Source organism: Nerophis ophidion, linkage group LG18 (genome assembly GCF_033978795.1).
Source record: "Nerophis ophidion isolate RoL-2023_Sa linkage group LG18, RoL_Noph_v1.0, whole genome shotgun sequence".
Classification (NCBI taxonomy): Eukaryota; Metazoa; Chordata; class Actinopteri; order Syngnathiformes; family Syngnathidae; genus Nerophis; species Nerophis ophidion.
Genome location: NC_084628.1, coordinates 20,782,914 through 20,800,599, shown reverse-complemented (window position 1 = coordinate 20,800,599; position 17,686 = coordinate 20,782,914). Strand labels below are relative to the sequence as shown.

General features: G+C 41.8%; 1 protein-coding gene across 3 annotated transcripts in view; it reads right to left on the bottom strand.

The window, feature by feature from the left end:
- Positions 1-4,872: 4,872 nt before the first annotated feature.
- hif1al (hypoxia inducible factor 1 subunit alpha, like) overlaps positions 4,873-17,686 on the bottom strand; it is a 29,028-nt gene continuing 16,214 nt past the window's right edge. For all 3 annotated transcript variants that reach the window (XM_061877547.1, XM_061877550.1, XM_061877548.1), the window contains 13 exons: positions 17,299-17,477; positions 12,596-12,680; positions 12,422-12,537; positions 12,151-12,332; positions 11,912-12,018; positions 11,673-11,820; positions 8,622-8,842; positions 8,360-8,544; positions 8,188-8,286; positions 5,883-6,028; positions 5,659-5,770; positions 5,457-5,574; positions 4,873-5,386 (listed from right to left, as the gene is read on the bottom strand). In XM_061877547.1, coding sequence (XP_061733531.1) covers positions 5,322-5,386; positions 5,457-5,574; positions 5,659-5,770; positions 5,883-6,028; positions 8,188-8,286; positions 8,360-8,544; positions 8,622-8,842; positions 11,673-11,820; positions 11,912-12,018; positions 12,151-12,332; positions 12,422-12,537; positions 12,596-12,680; positions 17,299-17,477 — 1,763 coding nt within the window. In that variant the 3' untranslated portion in view covers positions 4,873-5,321. The remainder of the gene's footprint in view (positions 5,387-5,456; positions 5,575-5,658; positions 5,771-5,882; positions 6,029-8,187; positions 8,287-8,359; positions 8,545-8,621; positions 8,843-11,672; positions 11,821-11,911; positions 12,019-12,150; positions 12,333-12,421; positions 12,538-12,595; positions 12,681-17,298; positions 17,478-17,686) is intronic.

Genomic DNA, 17,686 nt, shown 5'->3' with positions numbered 1-17,686 from the left:
AAATACAATGAAAGAGCAAAATGAAATGAAATAAAATAAAATAAAATAAAATAAAATGAATGGGCAAAACTCAAGGCCAGATGAACACAAGTGATATTTTTCACTGGTTTTATTGTGGCCGTGCCGATTTTTATCACTTAACAAAGAAAAACGTTTAAAAAGGTTTCTGCCTGAAATGTCTCGTTCAATCAAGCTCTAGTGGTCACATGGTTGAACTACAACATCTTACAGGTGGTTTCTACAAGCGTCAGTTATCCACTAGGGGTCGCTGTTTGCCCGTTTTTCTACAATAAACCCACACATAACACGTAATGTGCCAAACGTATTAACTTGAAGACAACTGTTTTTCTACTTGCTAATCCTTTAGTGTGTTTGTGAAACATTTTTTTTTTAGTTTATGATGTTTGGGCAGTGATTTCACTCCATTCTCGTAGAGACTAACATGTTTTAAGGTGAAAAAGACTCCACATGTAGGCGTCATTTAATTTGGTGTAGTACCCAGCCTGGCCTGTGAAAGGCAGTAATGTTCCTCGTGGCTCTAAGGCCAATGTAAAATAAATCAAACGATGAAGAGTGCGATTTATGCTAACTGTTAGCTTAATGTAAAATGTCATCGCAGCGATCATTTTTAAGTTAACCTTATTTAGGTAAGGCTTGTCGGACATACTTTATATATATTCATATACATACACACACATACATACTCATTTAACTACAACTTAATCAATAATGGACATTATTTGTCAGTTAGCTCACGTACCAATTATTTTTATATATACACTAATACAAGCTACATACATTTCATGTATGTGGGCTTGTTAAAAAGTAATAATTATGACATAAAAAGTCCAAAATATGAGGTAAGAAAGTCGAAATTTTGAGATAAAATGCCATAACAATGAGATAAAAAAGTGTTTTTTTTAAACCTTTATTTATAAATTTCAACATTTACAAACAGTTCAGAAATAATAATTAAAGTAAGTACAAAAACAGCGCCAGGGGTTGTAAATTCAAAGTAACTAAATAGAATGCAATATATATACATATATATATATATATATATATATATATATATATATATATATATATATATATATATATATATATATATGTATATATATAAATATACATATATATATATATATATATATATATATATATATATATATAAGGGCTTCACGGTGGCAGAGGGGTTAGTGCGTGGGTTCACTCCGGCTCCCTCCCACTTCCAAAGAAGGGGATAGGTTGATTGGCAACACTAAATTGGCCCTAGTGTGTGAATGTGAGTGTGAATGTTGTCTGTCTATCTGTGTTGGCCCTGCGATGAGGTGGCGACTTGTCCAGGGTGTACCCCGCCTTCCGCCCGATTGTAGCTGAGATAGGCGCCAGTGCCCCCCACGACCCCAAAAGTGAATAAACGGTAGAAAATGGATGCCCTAATATATATATTAGGGCTGCGAATCTTTGAGTGTGCCACGATTCGATTCAATATCAATTCTTGGGGTCGCGATTCGATTATATATCAATTTTTTCAATTCAACACGATTCTCGATTAAAAACGATATTTTTCCGATACAAAACGATTCTGTATTCATTCAATACATAGGATTTCATGCTGACATGCTTGCAGAGTAGTAGATTAAAAAAAAAAAACCTTTTATAATTGTAAAGGACAATGTTTTATCAACTGACTGCAATAATGTAAATTTGTTTTAACTATTGAACAAACCAAAAATACGACTTATTTTATTTTTGTGAAAACATTGGACACAGTGTGTTGTCAAGCTTATGAGATGCGATGCAAGTGTAAGCCACTGTGACACAATTGTTCTTTATTTTTATTTTTATAAAGGTCTAATGATAATGTCAATGAGGGATTTTTAATCACTGCTATGATGAAATTATAACTAATATTGATACTGTTGTTGATAATATTAATTTTTGTTTCACTACTTTTGGTTTGTTCTGTGTCGTGTTTGTGTCTCCTTTCAATTGCTCTGTTTTTTGCAGTTCTCAGTGTTGCTGGGTCAGGTTTGGTTTTGGAATTAGATTGCATTGTTATGGTATTGCTGTGTATTGTTTTGTAGGATTGATTAAAAAAAAAAAAAAAAATCGATTAAAAAAAAAAAGACAATCGATCCTGAATCGCACAACGTGAGAATCGCGATCCGTATTCGAATCGATTTTTTCCCACAACCCTTAGGTGTTGGAAAAAAAAAAAAAAAAAAAAATATATATATATATATATATATATATATATATATATATATATATATATATAACAAACAGTGCAAAGCCATAGGCTCACTCAATTTCAGTAAATAACTTAAATTTGGAACACAGCATCATCTTTTTCACAGCTTTTTGGTTGCTAGAAGTAGAGAGTGTTTTAACATAGAGTTCTAAATCTTTTTTAAAGGCACAAAAAACAGGTCGGGTATTGAGAAACTTAAATTTATGAATATAAAACTTAGCCTATAGTACAGGGGTCGGTAACCTTTTTGGCTGAGAGAGCCATTGGGCCAAATATTTCAAAATGTATTTCCGTGAGAGCCATATAATATTTTTTAGCACTGAATACAACTAAATGCGTGCATTTTTAAGTAAGACCAACATTTTTAGGGTGTGATAAGTTGGGGCGTTATAGCTCGGTTGGTAGTACGGCCGTGTCATTAATTTGGGGGTTGCAGGTTCGATCCCCGCTTCCACCATCCTAGTCCCTGCCGTTGTGCCGTGTGCCACCCACCCACACTGGTTTAAATGTAAAAATTAGATATTGGGTTTCACAATGTAAAGCGCTTTGAGTCACTAGAGAAAAAGCGCTATATACTTCACTTCTTATTCTTTTTAATAACATTGTTATTCTAAAGCTAACCAATAATAAATATAATACTTCTTACCATTAATGAAACTTCTTGAACAGGTGCGATAGAAAATGAATGGTTGGATTAAAATGCATGAGAATCTTTTATAATTTGAACATTATTTTTAACACTGTGATTACCAGCAGAATTATTCATTACTTATCGTGTTAAGCAATGTCAGCTAAGATTTATCTGAGAGCCAGATGTAGTCATTAAAGGAGCAACATCTGGCTCTAGAACCATAGGTTCCCTACCCCTGCTATAGTATAATGAGGTTGCAAAGGTAAAATTCCTTTTCTATTTTTTTTTTTTTAAACAGTGTAAATCCAAGTAGTGCATCTTTAAAACAAAGCAGAGATTTGTCATGAATATTGTCCAGGATGAAACGACAGATGCCTTGGCATAGTGATCGAGTGCTTTCACAAGTCCAAAACTTGGTGGTAAACAGTCTCTGGATGCATGGTACATAAGGTGCAGGTAACATCAAAGTCCGTCTTCTATCTAACCATCACAGTCTTTACAGGGCAATAATGATGAATTATTTTAAAATTATTAGACAAACTTCGGGGCTTCACGGTGGCAGAGGGGTTAGTGCGTCTGCCTCACAATACGAAGTTCCTGCAGTCCTGGGTTCAAATCCAGGCTCGGGATCTTTCTGTGTGGAGTTTGCATGTTCTCCCCGTGAATGCGTGGGTTCCCTCCGGGTACTCCGGCTTCCTCCCACCTCCAAAGACATGCACCTGGGGATAGGTTGATTGGCAACACTAAATTGGCCCTAGTGTGTGAATGTTGTCTGTCTATCTGTGTTGGCCCTGCGATGAGGTGGCGACTTGTCCAGGGTGTACCCTGCCTTCAGCCCGATTGTAGCTGAGATAGGCGCCAGCGCCCCCCGCGACCCCAAAGGGAATAAGCGGTAGAAAATGGATGGATGGATAGACAAACTTCGCATGTAAAAAGTGTTGTAGCGGATGGCTACGGGGTGTTATTAGCCAATGACTTTGGCTGCGGGGCGGGACTTCCGGGGAGCGATAGGGAAGTGACGTTGATGATAGGAAGTAAAGCTTTCGAGTATTGCCGGGAAATGAGGGCAGACGCATGTTGGGGTTGTTGTGTGGTTGAATCGCATCTTGTGCAATTTTAACAAGACAAAACAAAGAAGTTGTATGAGCCTACATTCATGGAGTATTACAGTATGCATAAGAAGGTCATAATTATGTGCATTAAAAGTTTAACATATAATTATGACTTTTTAAACTCATAATTATGACCTTTCATTCTATTTCAATTTATATATCTCAATTTCGACTTTATTTATAATTATGACTTTATTATCTTATTTCTTATGTCTAACCATAAATTAGTTATTGTTTTCAGCGACAGAAACATGCTTGCCAAAACTCCTGATTTTCCCGGGAGACTCCCGAATTTCAGTGCCCCTCCCGAAAATTTCCTAGGGCAACCATTATCCCGAATTTATCCCGGACAACAATATTGGGAGCGTGCCTTTAAGGCACTGTCTTTAGCATCCTCTACAACCTGTTGTCACATACGCTTTTCCACCATACAAACTGCATGCCGGCCCAGTCACTTAACATATGCGGCTTTTACACACATAAGTGAATGCAAGGCATATTTGATCAACAGCCATACAGGTCACACTGAGGGTGGCCGTATAAGCAACTTTAACACTGTTACAAATATGCGCCACATTGTGAACCCACACCAAACAAGAATGACAAACACATTTGGGGAGAACATCCGCAACGCAACACAACATTAACACAACCGAACAAATACCCAGAATCCCTTGCAGTACTAACTCTTCCAGGACGCTACAATGTACACCCTGCTACCACCAAACCCCGCCCCCACTTCAACCCCGCCCCACCCCATCTCTCAAATTCAGAGGTCTCAAGGTTGGCAAGTATGCCATACAAACACGTTGATACACTATTATGATTCACTATTATGATTCACTATTTATTACGACTAAATTGTAGGTCACAGCCAGCTTTTGCACCTTTTATTTCAAGTGAAACATGGAAACAATACCTTCATAAACTTTCAGTTCGTTAGAAGTAGCGCCAAACTCGTAATTCATGCTCATGTTGCTCGGGCACCATTTCTTCAAAGTTATTATTGAAAAAAACAAAGTACACGGTTCATTTTTTCTACTTTAGCTGCTTAAACTAATGACTTGACGTCACACAAAGCAAAATATACGAATAAACATTGATAGGAGTGTAAAATGAAGTCAACACCGTCCACCTGTTACATGCAGTAGATTAATAGGAACAATGGCAACTAGCATGCATAACAGGAAGTAAATGTATAAAAAGATGCCACTGACATGTTTGTCTATCATGTGCGATTGTTGTGAGCAGAACATCATAGGAGTGCGGCCCATAAAGTGGTCCCCCCCATGTTCAGTCACGGAAGAAGTGGACCGCTGTGCCATCACATGGGCAACAGAGATGGAGCCACGTCAGGCGGGTGCGACTTGAATATGTCTTTCATCAGAGCTGCGGGAGGACAAGACGGACAGGGTGAGTGTGACTTCACTTCATTTGTGCCTCCAGTCGGTAAACATACCAGCTGTGTCACATAGCCCCCTCATGCCACCAAAGATCGGGTCTCTGTCGGTGAGGAGGTGACTCCGCCCCTGCGGGCCTGACCCCGCCTCTAGCAGGCCAGTTTCCTCCAGGCAGCCCTGCATTCAAACACCAACAATAAAAAACGTGCGAGTGATGACAACAACAGCTAGCTTGGAGACGTCCTCTCCTCGTCCTCTCACCAGCAACGAATGGCTCAGGAGGATCTCCTCCTCCAGCGTTGGCGGGTCGTGTTTGTGTCTCTTGTCTCCAACCATCAGCCGGGACAGCACGTCATCGTCCGGGTTGTGAGCCCTGAGAGACGTGCCGAGCGAGAACGTGAGAAACGGCAATGATGTTCAGTCACAAACATTCCATGATGGCAGCTCTGTAAACACAAAAGCCTAAATGTGGTGACCCGCCGTACCGTTTCCTGTTGACAGCGGGGGGCTCAGACGAAGAAGCCGGAGGCTTGCTAGCGTCCTCCGGCATGCCACTGAAGAAGGTCAGCTGGAAGTCGTCATCCATGGAGATGTAAGGAGCCAACATGTCCAGATCCATCCCATCCATGACCTGAGACAAGACAACGTGGTGGAGGTACTGGTCACTTCATTAGGTACACGATATAGAGATGCACAGTGGTAGCTCTGTTTTTGTTAGTAATCTGTTCCAAAAGGATGAATTGTACATAAAAAAATAATCAAAAGATCCCTTTAGAAATTACACTAATCCATTACTTATTCTGTTGTATAGGGGTGTAAAAAAAGATTTTTGAATAAATTGTCATTCTTATTTTTAACAATTCTTAATCAAATCAAAGAAATCAAAAACGATGACAAAATAAAGATATATATATATATATATATATATATATATATATATATATATATATATATATATATATAAAAAATCATATTTGCCAACCCTCCTAATTTTCCCGGGAGACTCCCGAATTTCAGTGCCCCCCCCGAAAATCTCCCGGGGCAACCATTCTCCCCAATTTCTCCCAATTTCTGCCTGGACAACAATATTGGGGGCGTGCCTATAAGGCACTGCCTTTACCGTCCTCTACAACCTGTCGTCACGTCTGTTTTCCCTCCATACAGTGTGCCGGCCTAGTCTGATAATATATACGTCCTTTACACAAACATTAGTGAATTTAAGGCATACTTGTTTTAACAGCCATACAGGTCACACTGAGGGTGGCCGCATAAACAACTTTAACACAGTTGCAAATATGCACCACACTGTGAACCCACACCAAATAAGAATGACAAACACGTTTTGGGAGAACATCCGCACTGTAACACAACATAAACACAACAGAACAAATACCCAGATTCCCTTGCAGCACTAACTCTTCCGGGACGCTACATTATAAAACCCCGCTACCACCAAACCCCGCCCACGTCAAACCCTCCTTCCCTCCCGAATTCGGAAGTCTCAAGGTTGGCAAGTATGATAAAAAAAGTGCTGTCCAGCCACTCAGGCAAATCATATTGTTGCTGTACAGATTTAAAGCAACAAGAGATTTACCTCTTTGACTTTATTAAATGTTTGGGTAGACTTTCATTTAACAAAACCAGTTTTCTTTTAAGTAATATAGAACTCAATCAGAGCTTTTTTTTTTTTTTTTTTTTAAACGAGGAATGTAGTTAATCATAGAACTGGCACCCATTGTTATTAAAAAAAGTATTGATTTTGAATCGAGAACCGATTCTGAATCGAATCGTTACCCCCAAGAATCGAATCAAATCACATTGTGCCCAAAGGTTCACAGCCCTACTATTGTATGACTGGCATCAGGTGGATACACAGTATAATTATGTACCAATTATGTACATCTGCCATTGTTCCTCTGTGTGTCACGAGCACAGATAGACCAATAAAGTCTAATAAAGTGGAACCTTGATATACGAATCCCTCTATTTGCAAACTTTTCACTTTACGGGCCTTTAAATGTAAAGGTCTGAGTGCGAAACATGTCTCTGTGTACGAGCGTGTCCTTCATTCATTTTGTGTTCCGCTGGCAGCCATTTTTTGCTTGGTCGTATTGAAGAAATTAAGGAATCAAGTTTTAAATTGTGATGACAACGGACCTTTCCGGAAAAAGATGCCCTTATCTCAGTTTACAGGGGAGGAGAAAACTACCTCGTTCAGCGGCGCCTCTTTAAGAGCACACACACACCCATCTCCCCCCGTGTCTGGTCCTTTCTTTCCTCTCGTGAGCTGCTCCTTTGCCGACGTTAATCTAAGTGGATTTTACTTTTCAAAATGTTTATTATTGTAGCAATGTGGTTGTTAAGGTTAGGGACGTTTTTTGTGATTTCTGATTGTTTGTGAGGACACAAACGGATTTCTGTGAGTGTGTGTGTGTTGGCAGAGCAGCGCATACAGCAGTTTAGCTTGTCATTGTTGTTTTAGCTTGTTAATAAAGAGACAGTGGATCAATCACCTCCTTGTTATGTTAGTTTGATATACAGTACTGTACTGCACTTTATAATATGTACAAAGTGTACGAACCTTCACTAAAATATGGACTTTTGTTGAGGCTGGAACCCATTATTCATATTTGCATTGTTTCTTATGGAGAAATTTGCTTCATTATTCTAACTTTACTTTTTACAAACCCCATTTAAGTTAGTAAATTGAGGTTCCACTGCACATTATATGTCAAATAAATAATTTTTGCACCAATTTAGTAAAATAGGCACAAGTCATGTTCGCCTCACCTGCTGTCCGCTATACTGCGTGTTGTCACCATCTTCTGGAAAAAAGGCAAACAACTTCTCCACCTCGCTGGTGTCCAGCATGCTCTCCTCTCGTTGGGCCTGTGAGACATCGGGGAACGTTTTTAAAACCCCAGCTTCTGCACGTCAAAGGCTGTGAACTTTAGATCTTGACCTGCACTGGTTGAGGTTGCGGTGAGGAGGCATCTGATGATGATGATGAGGATGGTGATGGAGGCGGGGTGATGGGGTTGAAGATGGGCGAGAGTAGTTGTCTCAGCTGTGGCGTGCACAGGTCCTGAGGATGATCCGGAAGGCTGTCTGGACCGTGCGTCGTCACAAAGGAGAGAGACACCAAGTCTGACGGGACAAGAAAAAGCCACAAAGTCAGCAGAATGAAGCAGAGGTGCACTTCCTGTTTGTGTGCAGAAACAGACCTCCTGTCAGCGGAGAGACAACATCGTCTTCTTCGTATTCCGGCGTCAACCCAAGATTTTTGTCCGTTGTCCTCGCCTCTGGCAGTGTGTCTGGATTGGAAGCCGAATCTTCGTTGAGGTGCTCAGAGTCACACGCGACCGAAGGGGAGGACTCGGCTTTGAGGCTGTGGTCCACGCAGAGCTGCTCGGTGGACAGAATGAAGTGCGACTGCTCAACAGCGCTGCAGCGGAATAGAGGAGGACCATGTGAGTTTTGTCCTTTTTTACGTTTATACAGCTGCCAACATGTTCACACTGTCTGCATTAAACGTTATTGTAACACATCGATTAGTTCAAGGTGTAATAACACTGGGGCCAATAGTTATTTTTTTCTTCTTGGTCCAGGGGAAGGGAGTACTCATAAAATGTCTTTAAGGTTGGCAGGTCTGCATTTATACATGTATACTATCATTGTTACGTTTATAGTATCTTACCATTGTTTCAATTATACTATTATCTATTAATACTGTATGTCACAGCCTGTTGGACCAGGCTGTTTGGGAGTATCTTCCTGTGTTCAGTGCTGTAGTTCCTGTCCCGTACTTTTATTTTGTTGGCGCTTCTGGTTTTCTTGGTGCTTTTCCGGAGCTGCTTCACACCTGTCCCCGGAGCACTTTTCCCCACACTTGTCTCCTGTTTGTAATTAGGATTATTCAAGTTGAGCCCCAAACACCATTCTTGGTTGGGACATTGTTGAGTATGTTGATGATTGTCTCCATGCTGAGGTCGAGTACGGATGTACTTTGTGGACGACATCTGCTCCACATTCCTTGTGAGTTCCTTGCTGATGTCCACCATTTTTATTTTGTTTCCTTTACATGTCAAGTGTAGTCTTTCTTCTGTGCATAGCTTCCCCTGTGCTTTTGGAGCACTTCTTAGCTCTCGCCTTTTGTTGTTCAATTAATAAATACCTTTTTTACCTGCAGGCTGTCTGCATTAAAATCACAACAACCTTCGCCGTCTTACACGAAGCGCCGCCTGACACTGTAAATGATACATTTATACTATCATCTATATCGATATCTCTATATTATATGTTGATACTATCATTGACACATGTATATTATCATTGATATTATATATACCATACTGTCATTGATACATGTATACTATCATTTATTGATACTCTAATGTTACACCTATACTTCATTGATACATTTATACTATTTGTTAATACTTTCATTTATATATTTATACTATTATTGATACATTTATACATCTATCAATACTCTGATACATTTATACCAACCATTTACACTATCGCTGAAACATGTATTGTATACCATTATGTACACTATCACTGTATACTATCATGTACGCTATCACTGATACATGTATACTATCATGTACACTATCACTGATACATGTATACTATCATGTCCACTATCACTGATACATGTATACTATCATGTCCACTATCACTGATACATGTATATCATGTACTCTATCACTCATACATGTACACTATCATTGATAAATGTGCACTATCATGTACAATATCACTGATACAAGTACACTGTCACTGATACATGTACACTATCACTGATACATGTATACTATCATGTACACTATCACTGATACATTTAAACTATCATGTACACTATCTCTGATACATGTAAACCATCATGTACACTATCACTGATACATGTACACTATCATGCACACTATCACTGATACATGTATACCATCATGTCCACTATCACTGATACATGTATAATATCATGTACACTATCACTGATACATGTACACTATCACTGATACATTTAAACTATCATGTACACTATCTCTGATACATGTAAACCATCATGTACACTATCACTGATACATGTACACTATCATGCACACTATCACTGATACATGTATACCATCATGTCCACTATCACTGATACATGTATAATATCATGTACATTATCACTGATACATGTACACTATCACTGATACATGTGCACTATAACTGATACATGTACACTATCATGTACACTATCACTGATACATTTAAACTATCATGTACACTATCTCTGATACATGTAAACTATCATGTACACTCTCGCAGATACATGTACACCATCACTGATACATGTATACTATCATGTACACTATCACAGATACGTGTACACCATCACTGATACATGTATACTATCATGTACACTATCACTGATACATGTACACCATCACTGATACATCTATACTATCATGTACACTATCACTGATACATGCACACTATCACTGATACAAGTACACTGTCACTGATACATGTACACTATCACTGATACATGTAAACTATCATGTACACTATCACAGAAACATGTACACCATCACTGATACATGTATACTATTATGTACACCAGGGGTAGGGAACCTATGGCTCTAGAGCCAGATGAGGCTGTTATGATGACTGCATCTGGCTCTCAGATAAATCTTAGCTGACATTGCTTAACACGATAAGCAATGAATAATTCCGCTGGTAATCAGGATGTTAAAAATAACGTTCAAAATGTAAACCATTTTCATGCATTTGAATCCATCCATCTGTTTTCTACCGCAACTGGTCAAGAAATAACAATTTTATTAAAAATAATTAAATACTTTTTACACTCTAAAAATGTTGGTCTTACTTAAAAAATGCACGCATTTAGTTGTATTCAGTGTTAAAAAATATGATATGGCTCTCACGGAAATACATTTTAAAATATTTGGCTTTCATGGCTCTCTCAGCCAAAAAGGTTCCCGACCCCTGATGTACACTATCATTGATACATGTATACTATCATGAACACTATCACAGATACATGTACACCATCACTGATACATGTATACTATCATGTACACTATCATGTACACGATCACTGATACATGTACTCTATAAAGTACACTATCACTGATACACGTACTCTATAAAGTACACTATCACTGATACACGTATACCATCATTGATACATTTACACTATCACTGATACATGTACACTAACATGTACACTATCACTGATACTTTTATACAACCATCTTGCGTACCTGAGTACAAAGTTTAGACAGACTACCGCCTCCGACTGTGATGTTTTGCTGCTGTAGAGGACAGTGGCTTGTGTCTGGGCCCACACGAAGCCGCCACCCCTCGCCAGGAAGCGGTAAGGGCTGGTGCTGACCTGACCCTTAGCCAGCACTGCATGCAGCACAAATAGAGATGAAGGATTCAGTTCCAACTCAACCGGCGTGAAAAGTGTTTTTTCCATAAATTGGCAATTTAAACTCACGCGTGTGCAGGCTCTTGTTGACGTGATCCGAGTCGAGCGCGTGGTGATACTCGAACACCGAGTGGCCGATCAGCTCATCCGGCTCATAGCCCACCAACTCTACCACCCTGGGAACATAAACAGGACCTAAAGTCACGACTAAGATGTCGCAGTTTTAGTGGAATTCAACAAAGCCAAAAACTTAACATAAGTGCCTGGCGGCGGGGGTCATATTAGCCACAAGGGGGCAGCGCACTCACCTGCCCTCACAGTGTGTGACACGCATGTCCATGCTGTGGCGGGTGAGGAAGGTGTGCGTGTCCAGAGGGAATTCCACGCTGGACGGGTGAGGGACGGGCTCACACAGCAGCGTCATCGCCATGCCAGAAGCCGGCTCCGACTTGTCACCCAATGTACGCATGTGACCCGTGCAGTGGAACACCTGAGGGAGAGCGAGAGAGAGAGAACGTTATCTCAACCCAAATTGTCAACAACATTTCAACCCATAATGTAGTTTGTTTGATGTGGCACCTTCCAGCTGGCAGACTTGATGTTGACAGTGCGCCCCCTGGTGGTCAGCGTGCTCTTCATTCGTAAGAAGAAGTTCTTCAGGCTGAGCTGACCCTGAGCCACTTTTTTACCACCGCCTGAAAACAAAAAGAAGTGAGCATGCATATATTATGATGATGATGTCATACATCTCACCTGGTCGCAGTGAGAGGAGATCCCTGAGCTCCTCCTGGTCGCAGGGATGAACAAAGTCGTAGACGCTCTGACCCAGCAGCTCCAACTGCGGAAGGCAAACACACAAACGTGTACATGGAAGTATTATTGGAGCAAAACTATTCACAAATCCCATAATCTGATTCACGTGTCCGATTACTAATTTGTGTCTTTGTATCTCACTTTGTGCGTCTGTAATAAGATTTACGTGTCCGTGTACCAATTGTGTGTGTCTGTATCAGATCTGTGTGTCCGTGTTTTAATTTGTTTGTCCGTATTTCCATTTGTGTGTGTGTAAAAAATGCAATCTTTTTGTCTGTATTTTGATGTGTGAGTGTAAAAAAAATGTGTGTGTCTGTGTATTCAGGTTTTTGTGAACCAGGAACCTTTATTGGCTGTTTTTTTTGCGACACTTCTGCCGTGTAAGATTTGTGTATTTCCGTGCAGCATTTGAGCGTGTAAAAAGATGTGTCCGTCTGCAACTTCACCTTTCCTTTCACTATACCAGGGCTATTAAACTATGGCCGCACTTTCAAGAGCCCAAGGTCTGCGAGTCATCAAAATGTAGATGTTTCTTTAAAAAGTGCCTCCGGATGTTACATTCTTTTGAGACTGAATTTACTTGTTTACAAAGTAAACATCAGCTTTCACGCTGCACTGGCAATAAATTCATTATTCTGTCCTCGCTGCACTTCTCCAGCGTGTGCAGTTAGCCAGATAGTTAACAGCAGGAAAAAACAGAAGCCAAGTTCCTTCTTTGGAATTTTCTTTCTTCCTCAGTAAATTTTTTTTAGACCGCTTCCTTTATTTAGGTTTGTAAGACTGAACATATAAACATCAGACAAATACACCTTACATAATGTCCATTGTGCATGTTACATAAATAAAATAGAAGGTTTAGTGTTAATAGAATGGATTAGAATGGGTTGTACTTGTATAGCGCTTTTCTACCTTCAAGGTACTCAAAGCGCTTTGACATTACTTCCACATTTACCCATTCACACACACATTCACACACTGATGGAGGGAGCTGCCATGCAAGGCGCCAACCAGCACCCATCAGGAGCAAGGGTGAAGTGTCTTGCTCAGGACACAACGGACGTGACAAGGTTGGTACTAGGTGGGATTTGAACCAGGGACCCTCGGGTTGCGCACGGCCACTCTCCCACTGCGCCACGCAAACATTGCACACATGTGGTTGAACTCAAATAGACACTATGGTGTAGCTTTATCACCCTTTGCTGGTCAAATTCAGCACTACATTCACGTCCTCAATCCCTGACGCTAGCATGGAGCTAACCGGTCACACAGCACACAGACAGGACAGAAACGCAGAGTCTTCCGGCAAGCGGCGTGGGGGTGGACTGCTAACCTACCTAAACAACAAGTGGACTTCTGATTCAAAGGTAGTTAACAGCCACTGTTCCCAAGATCTGGAATATTTTACAGTTAAATGCCGACCCTTCCATCTAGCCAGGGAGCACTCTGCTGTCCGGATCACAAACGTGTATATAGCTCCCGATGCTAACGCTAGCACGGCGCTAGCTCTGTTGCACGATACAATCAGTGCACAACAGAACAAATATCCCGACGGCATCCACATCATAGCGGGGGACTTTAATCATGTCGACCTGAAAAAAGTGCTCCCCAAACTTCACCAGCATGTGAAGTGTGCTACGAGGGGAGCTAACACACTGGACAAAGTCTATTCCAACATAAAAAAAGGATATAGAGCCAAACAACTTCCCCAATTAGGCAAGTCTGACCACATATCCCTGCTCCTTTTGCCAGCTTACACACCAATAAGAAAAAGTGCTCCTATCACAACCAAAACGGTCAAAACATGGCCGGAGGGAGCCATGGAACAGCTGCAGGACTGCTTTGATACAACAGACTGGTCAGTTTTTGAAAACCCAGACTTGGAGCAGTACACAGAACCAGTCCTGGGGTACATCAAACACTGCATAGACACTGTCACAGTGGACAAGCGCATCCGAGTCTACCCCAACAGGAAGCCCTGGATGACAAAAACAGTCCAGGGCTTACTCAAAGAGAGAGACAGTGCCTTCAAAGCGCAGGACCTGACACTCTACAGTGCTGCCAGAGCCAATCTGAAGAGAGGCATCAGAGAGGCAAAAGCCGAACACAGGAGGAAAATGGAAGCCCACCTGCAGAGCAACAACACCAAGGAGGTATGGAAAGGAATAAAAGACATGACCAACTTCAGACCCAGTAACCCTTCGGCTGACGGCGACGCCTCTCGAGCGGGGGAGTTAAACAGCTTCTTCGCCCGATTTGAGAGAAAAACACCTGCAGCCGTCACAACACTCCCACCCAACACCCCCAGCAGCTGCATCCTTGTACTGGAGGAGCATGAGGTGAGACGCACGCTGAAGGCAGTGAACCCGAGGAAGGCTACGGGGCCAGATGGAGTCCCGGGACAGGTACTAAGAGACTGTGCAGACCAGCTGGCCGGAGTATTTACGAAGATCTTCACCCAGTCCCTCTCCCAGGCCGTCATCCCATCATGCCTGAAGACCTCCACAATAATCCCGGTGCCGAAGAAGAACTCTGTCAGATGTCTGAATGACTACCGTCCAGTTGCACTTACACCTATAGCTATGAAGTGCTTCGAGAAGCTGGTACGGACCCATATCACCTCAGTCCTCCCTACCGAGCTCGACCCACACCAGTTTGCCTACAGAACCAACAGGTCCACAGAGGACGCCATCGCCACAGCCCTACACTCCTCCCTGGGTCACCTGGAGACGGGGGGGAGCTACGTGCGGCTGCTTTTTGTGGATTATAGTTCGGCATTTAACACCATTATTCCTGATAGACTGGTGTCCAAACTGTCAGACCTGGGTCTCTCGAACTCCATCTGCATGTGGATTAAGGACTTCTTATCCAACCGCCCCCAGAGGGTGCAGTTGGGTCGCCACATGTCATCAAGCCTGCACCTCAGTACCGGCTCTCCACAAGGCTGCGTGCTGAGCCCCCTTCTCTACTCCATCTACACATACGACTGCACACCTGCCCACTCCAGCAACTCCATCATCAAATTTGCGGATGACACCACCGTAGTGGGGCTCATCTCGGAGGGAGACGAGGCTGCATATCGGGATGAGGTGGAGAAGCTGTCGGATTGGTGCAAAGTCAACAACCTGGCCCTGAACACCTCCAAGACCAAGGAGCTGGTCATAGACTTCAGGAGGAAAAAAACGGACATCCTGCCCCTGATCATCAGTGGTGACTGTGTGGAGAGGGTCTCCGACTTCCGCTCCCTGGGAGTCCACCTGGCCGACGACCTATCCTGGAGCACCAACACCACGGCTACCATCAAGAAGGCACACCAGAGACTGCACTTCCTGAGAATACTCAGGAACAACCACCTCTCACAGGAACTGCTGGTGTCCTTCTACCGGTGCTCCATTGAGAGCATCCTGACCTACTGCATCTGCGTGTGGTTCAGCAGCTGCACGGCCGCAGAGAGAACGGCGCTCCAGAGAGTCATAAAGACCGCCCAGAAGTTAATCGGATGCCCCCTCCCCCCCCTGGCTGACCTGTACAGCTCCCGCTGTCTCAGGAAAGCACAGAGCATCCTGAAAGACCCATTCCACCCCGGGCACAGCCACCTGGAACTACTACCCTCAGGCAGACGCTACAGGGTGCTAAAAGCGAGCACCAATAGACTAAAAAATAACTTTTACCCAAGAGCCATAGTAGCATTAAACAGGCACTGAGTGAGCACAATATGTCCATCATGTCCTCATGTGTAATGTTTAAATGTTTTTCTATTTTTTCGGACTACAATGTGCAACAATGTTTTATGTATGTGTGTATATGTATTCATATGCATGCAGATATGCATCTGTGTGGATACATATACATATACATAGATACATCTGTCATCTCTATCTTTTTTTTTTTTTACTATTTATACTACCATATTGTATATGCACCTTAGGAGGAGCTGCTCCAATTTCGTTGTTCTTTGAACCTGTTCATTGCAATAATGACAATAAAAACTCTATTCTATTCTCTATTCTACATGTAGGAAACGAGGTTGATCGTGCCATCTTTTTCTACTTACCAATTTCTGCTTTATTGTGACTGTTGCCCCTTGTGGGGTGTTGGAAGTACCGCATATATTAGCAAGCCTGTTTTGAATGGTTTCATCAAGCCTATTTTGGTGTGGTTAAAAGCACCCATTTATGTTATTCTGTGTTGAAGCCAACCACGTTAGACACTCAGTGACACACATGCTGAGAAAACCATACAGTCAACTTATTGAAAGAAGACAAATGTACTTCTGACAACTAAGTTACTGCTAAAACTTGAACTTTTACACAGGGCAAGTGATCGAAAGTCCGTTCTTGTGTGCTTCAACGCAGGATAACATGAGTGGGTGCAATGCGCCAACTAGTGGTGAGTATGGGGAAAGGAAAGGTGAAGTCACAGTCAAGTATGTTTTACTTCATGTACGTAGGTTATTGTTTACGCACTGCATGCAGCTGGAGTACCTCCTGTGTTCCGTACTGTGAGGCCTTCAATTGTCAGAAACTAAAATCTTACATGTGCACGCTGTCATCAGTCACCCAATAAAAGGCTTTGTGGTTATTCGTCTCATGCGGAAACTTCCAGAAGAGCCCAAACAGTCATAAACTCATTCTCCGGTTTCCTACCTGAGGGATGCCGACGTGCTTGTTGACGTTCTCCGTCAGATAGATCATATCTCCTTCTTCCGTTATGACCACAATGAAGCCCGACAACGCCTGAGCGTACAGACCGTCTGCGGGGTCCTCTTCTTCATTCTCTTCCTCTTTCTCTTCTTTTTCTGTAGATGAACCCTGACTCTTAACTCCTGTAAAACAACCAGATACGAGTTACAGTTTACCAATTCTCGGTATTTGGAAATCAATACCTGTACCCAACGATGACAAATTTCTGTACTTCTGTGTGTGTTCAAATGTGTTAATACATGTAATTAAAATGTTTGTAATCCTTTTTTTATTTAACATTAACACTGTGCTGTGCTGCATGCAGTTGGAATTCCAAGACGTTAGCTGGCAG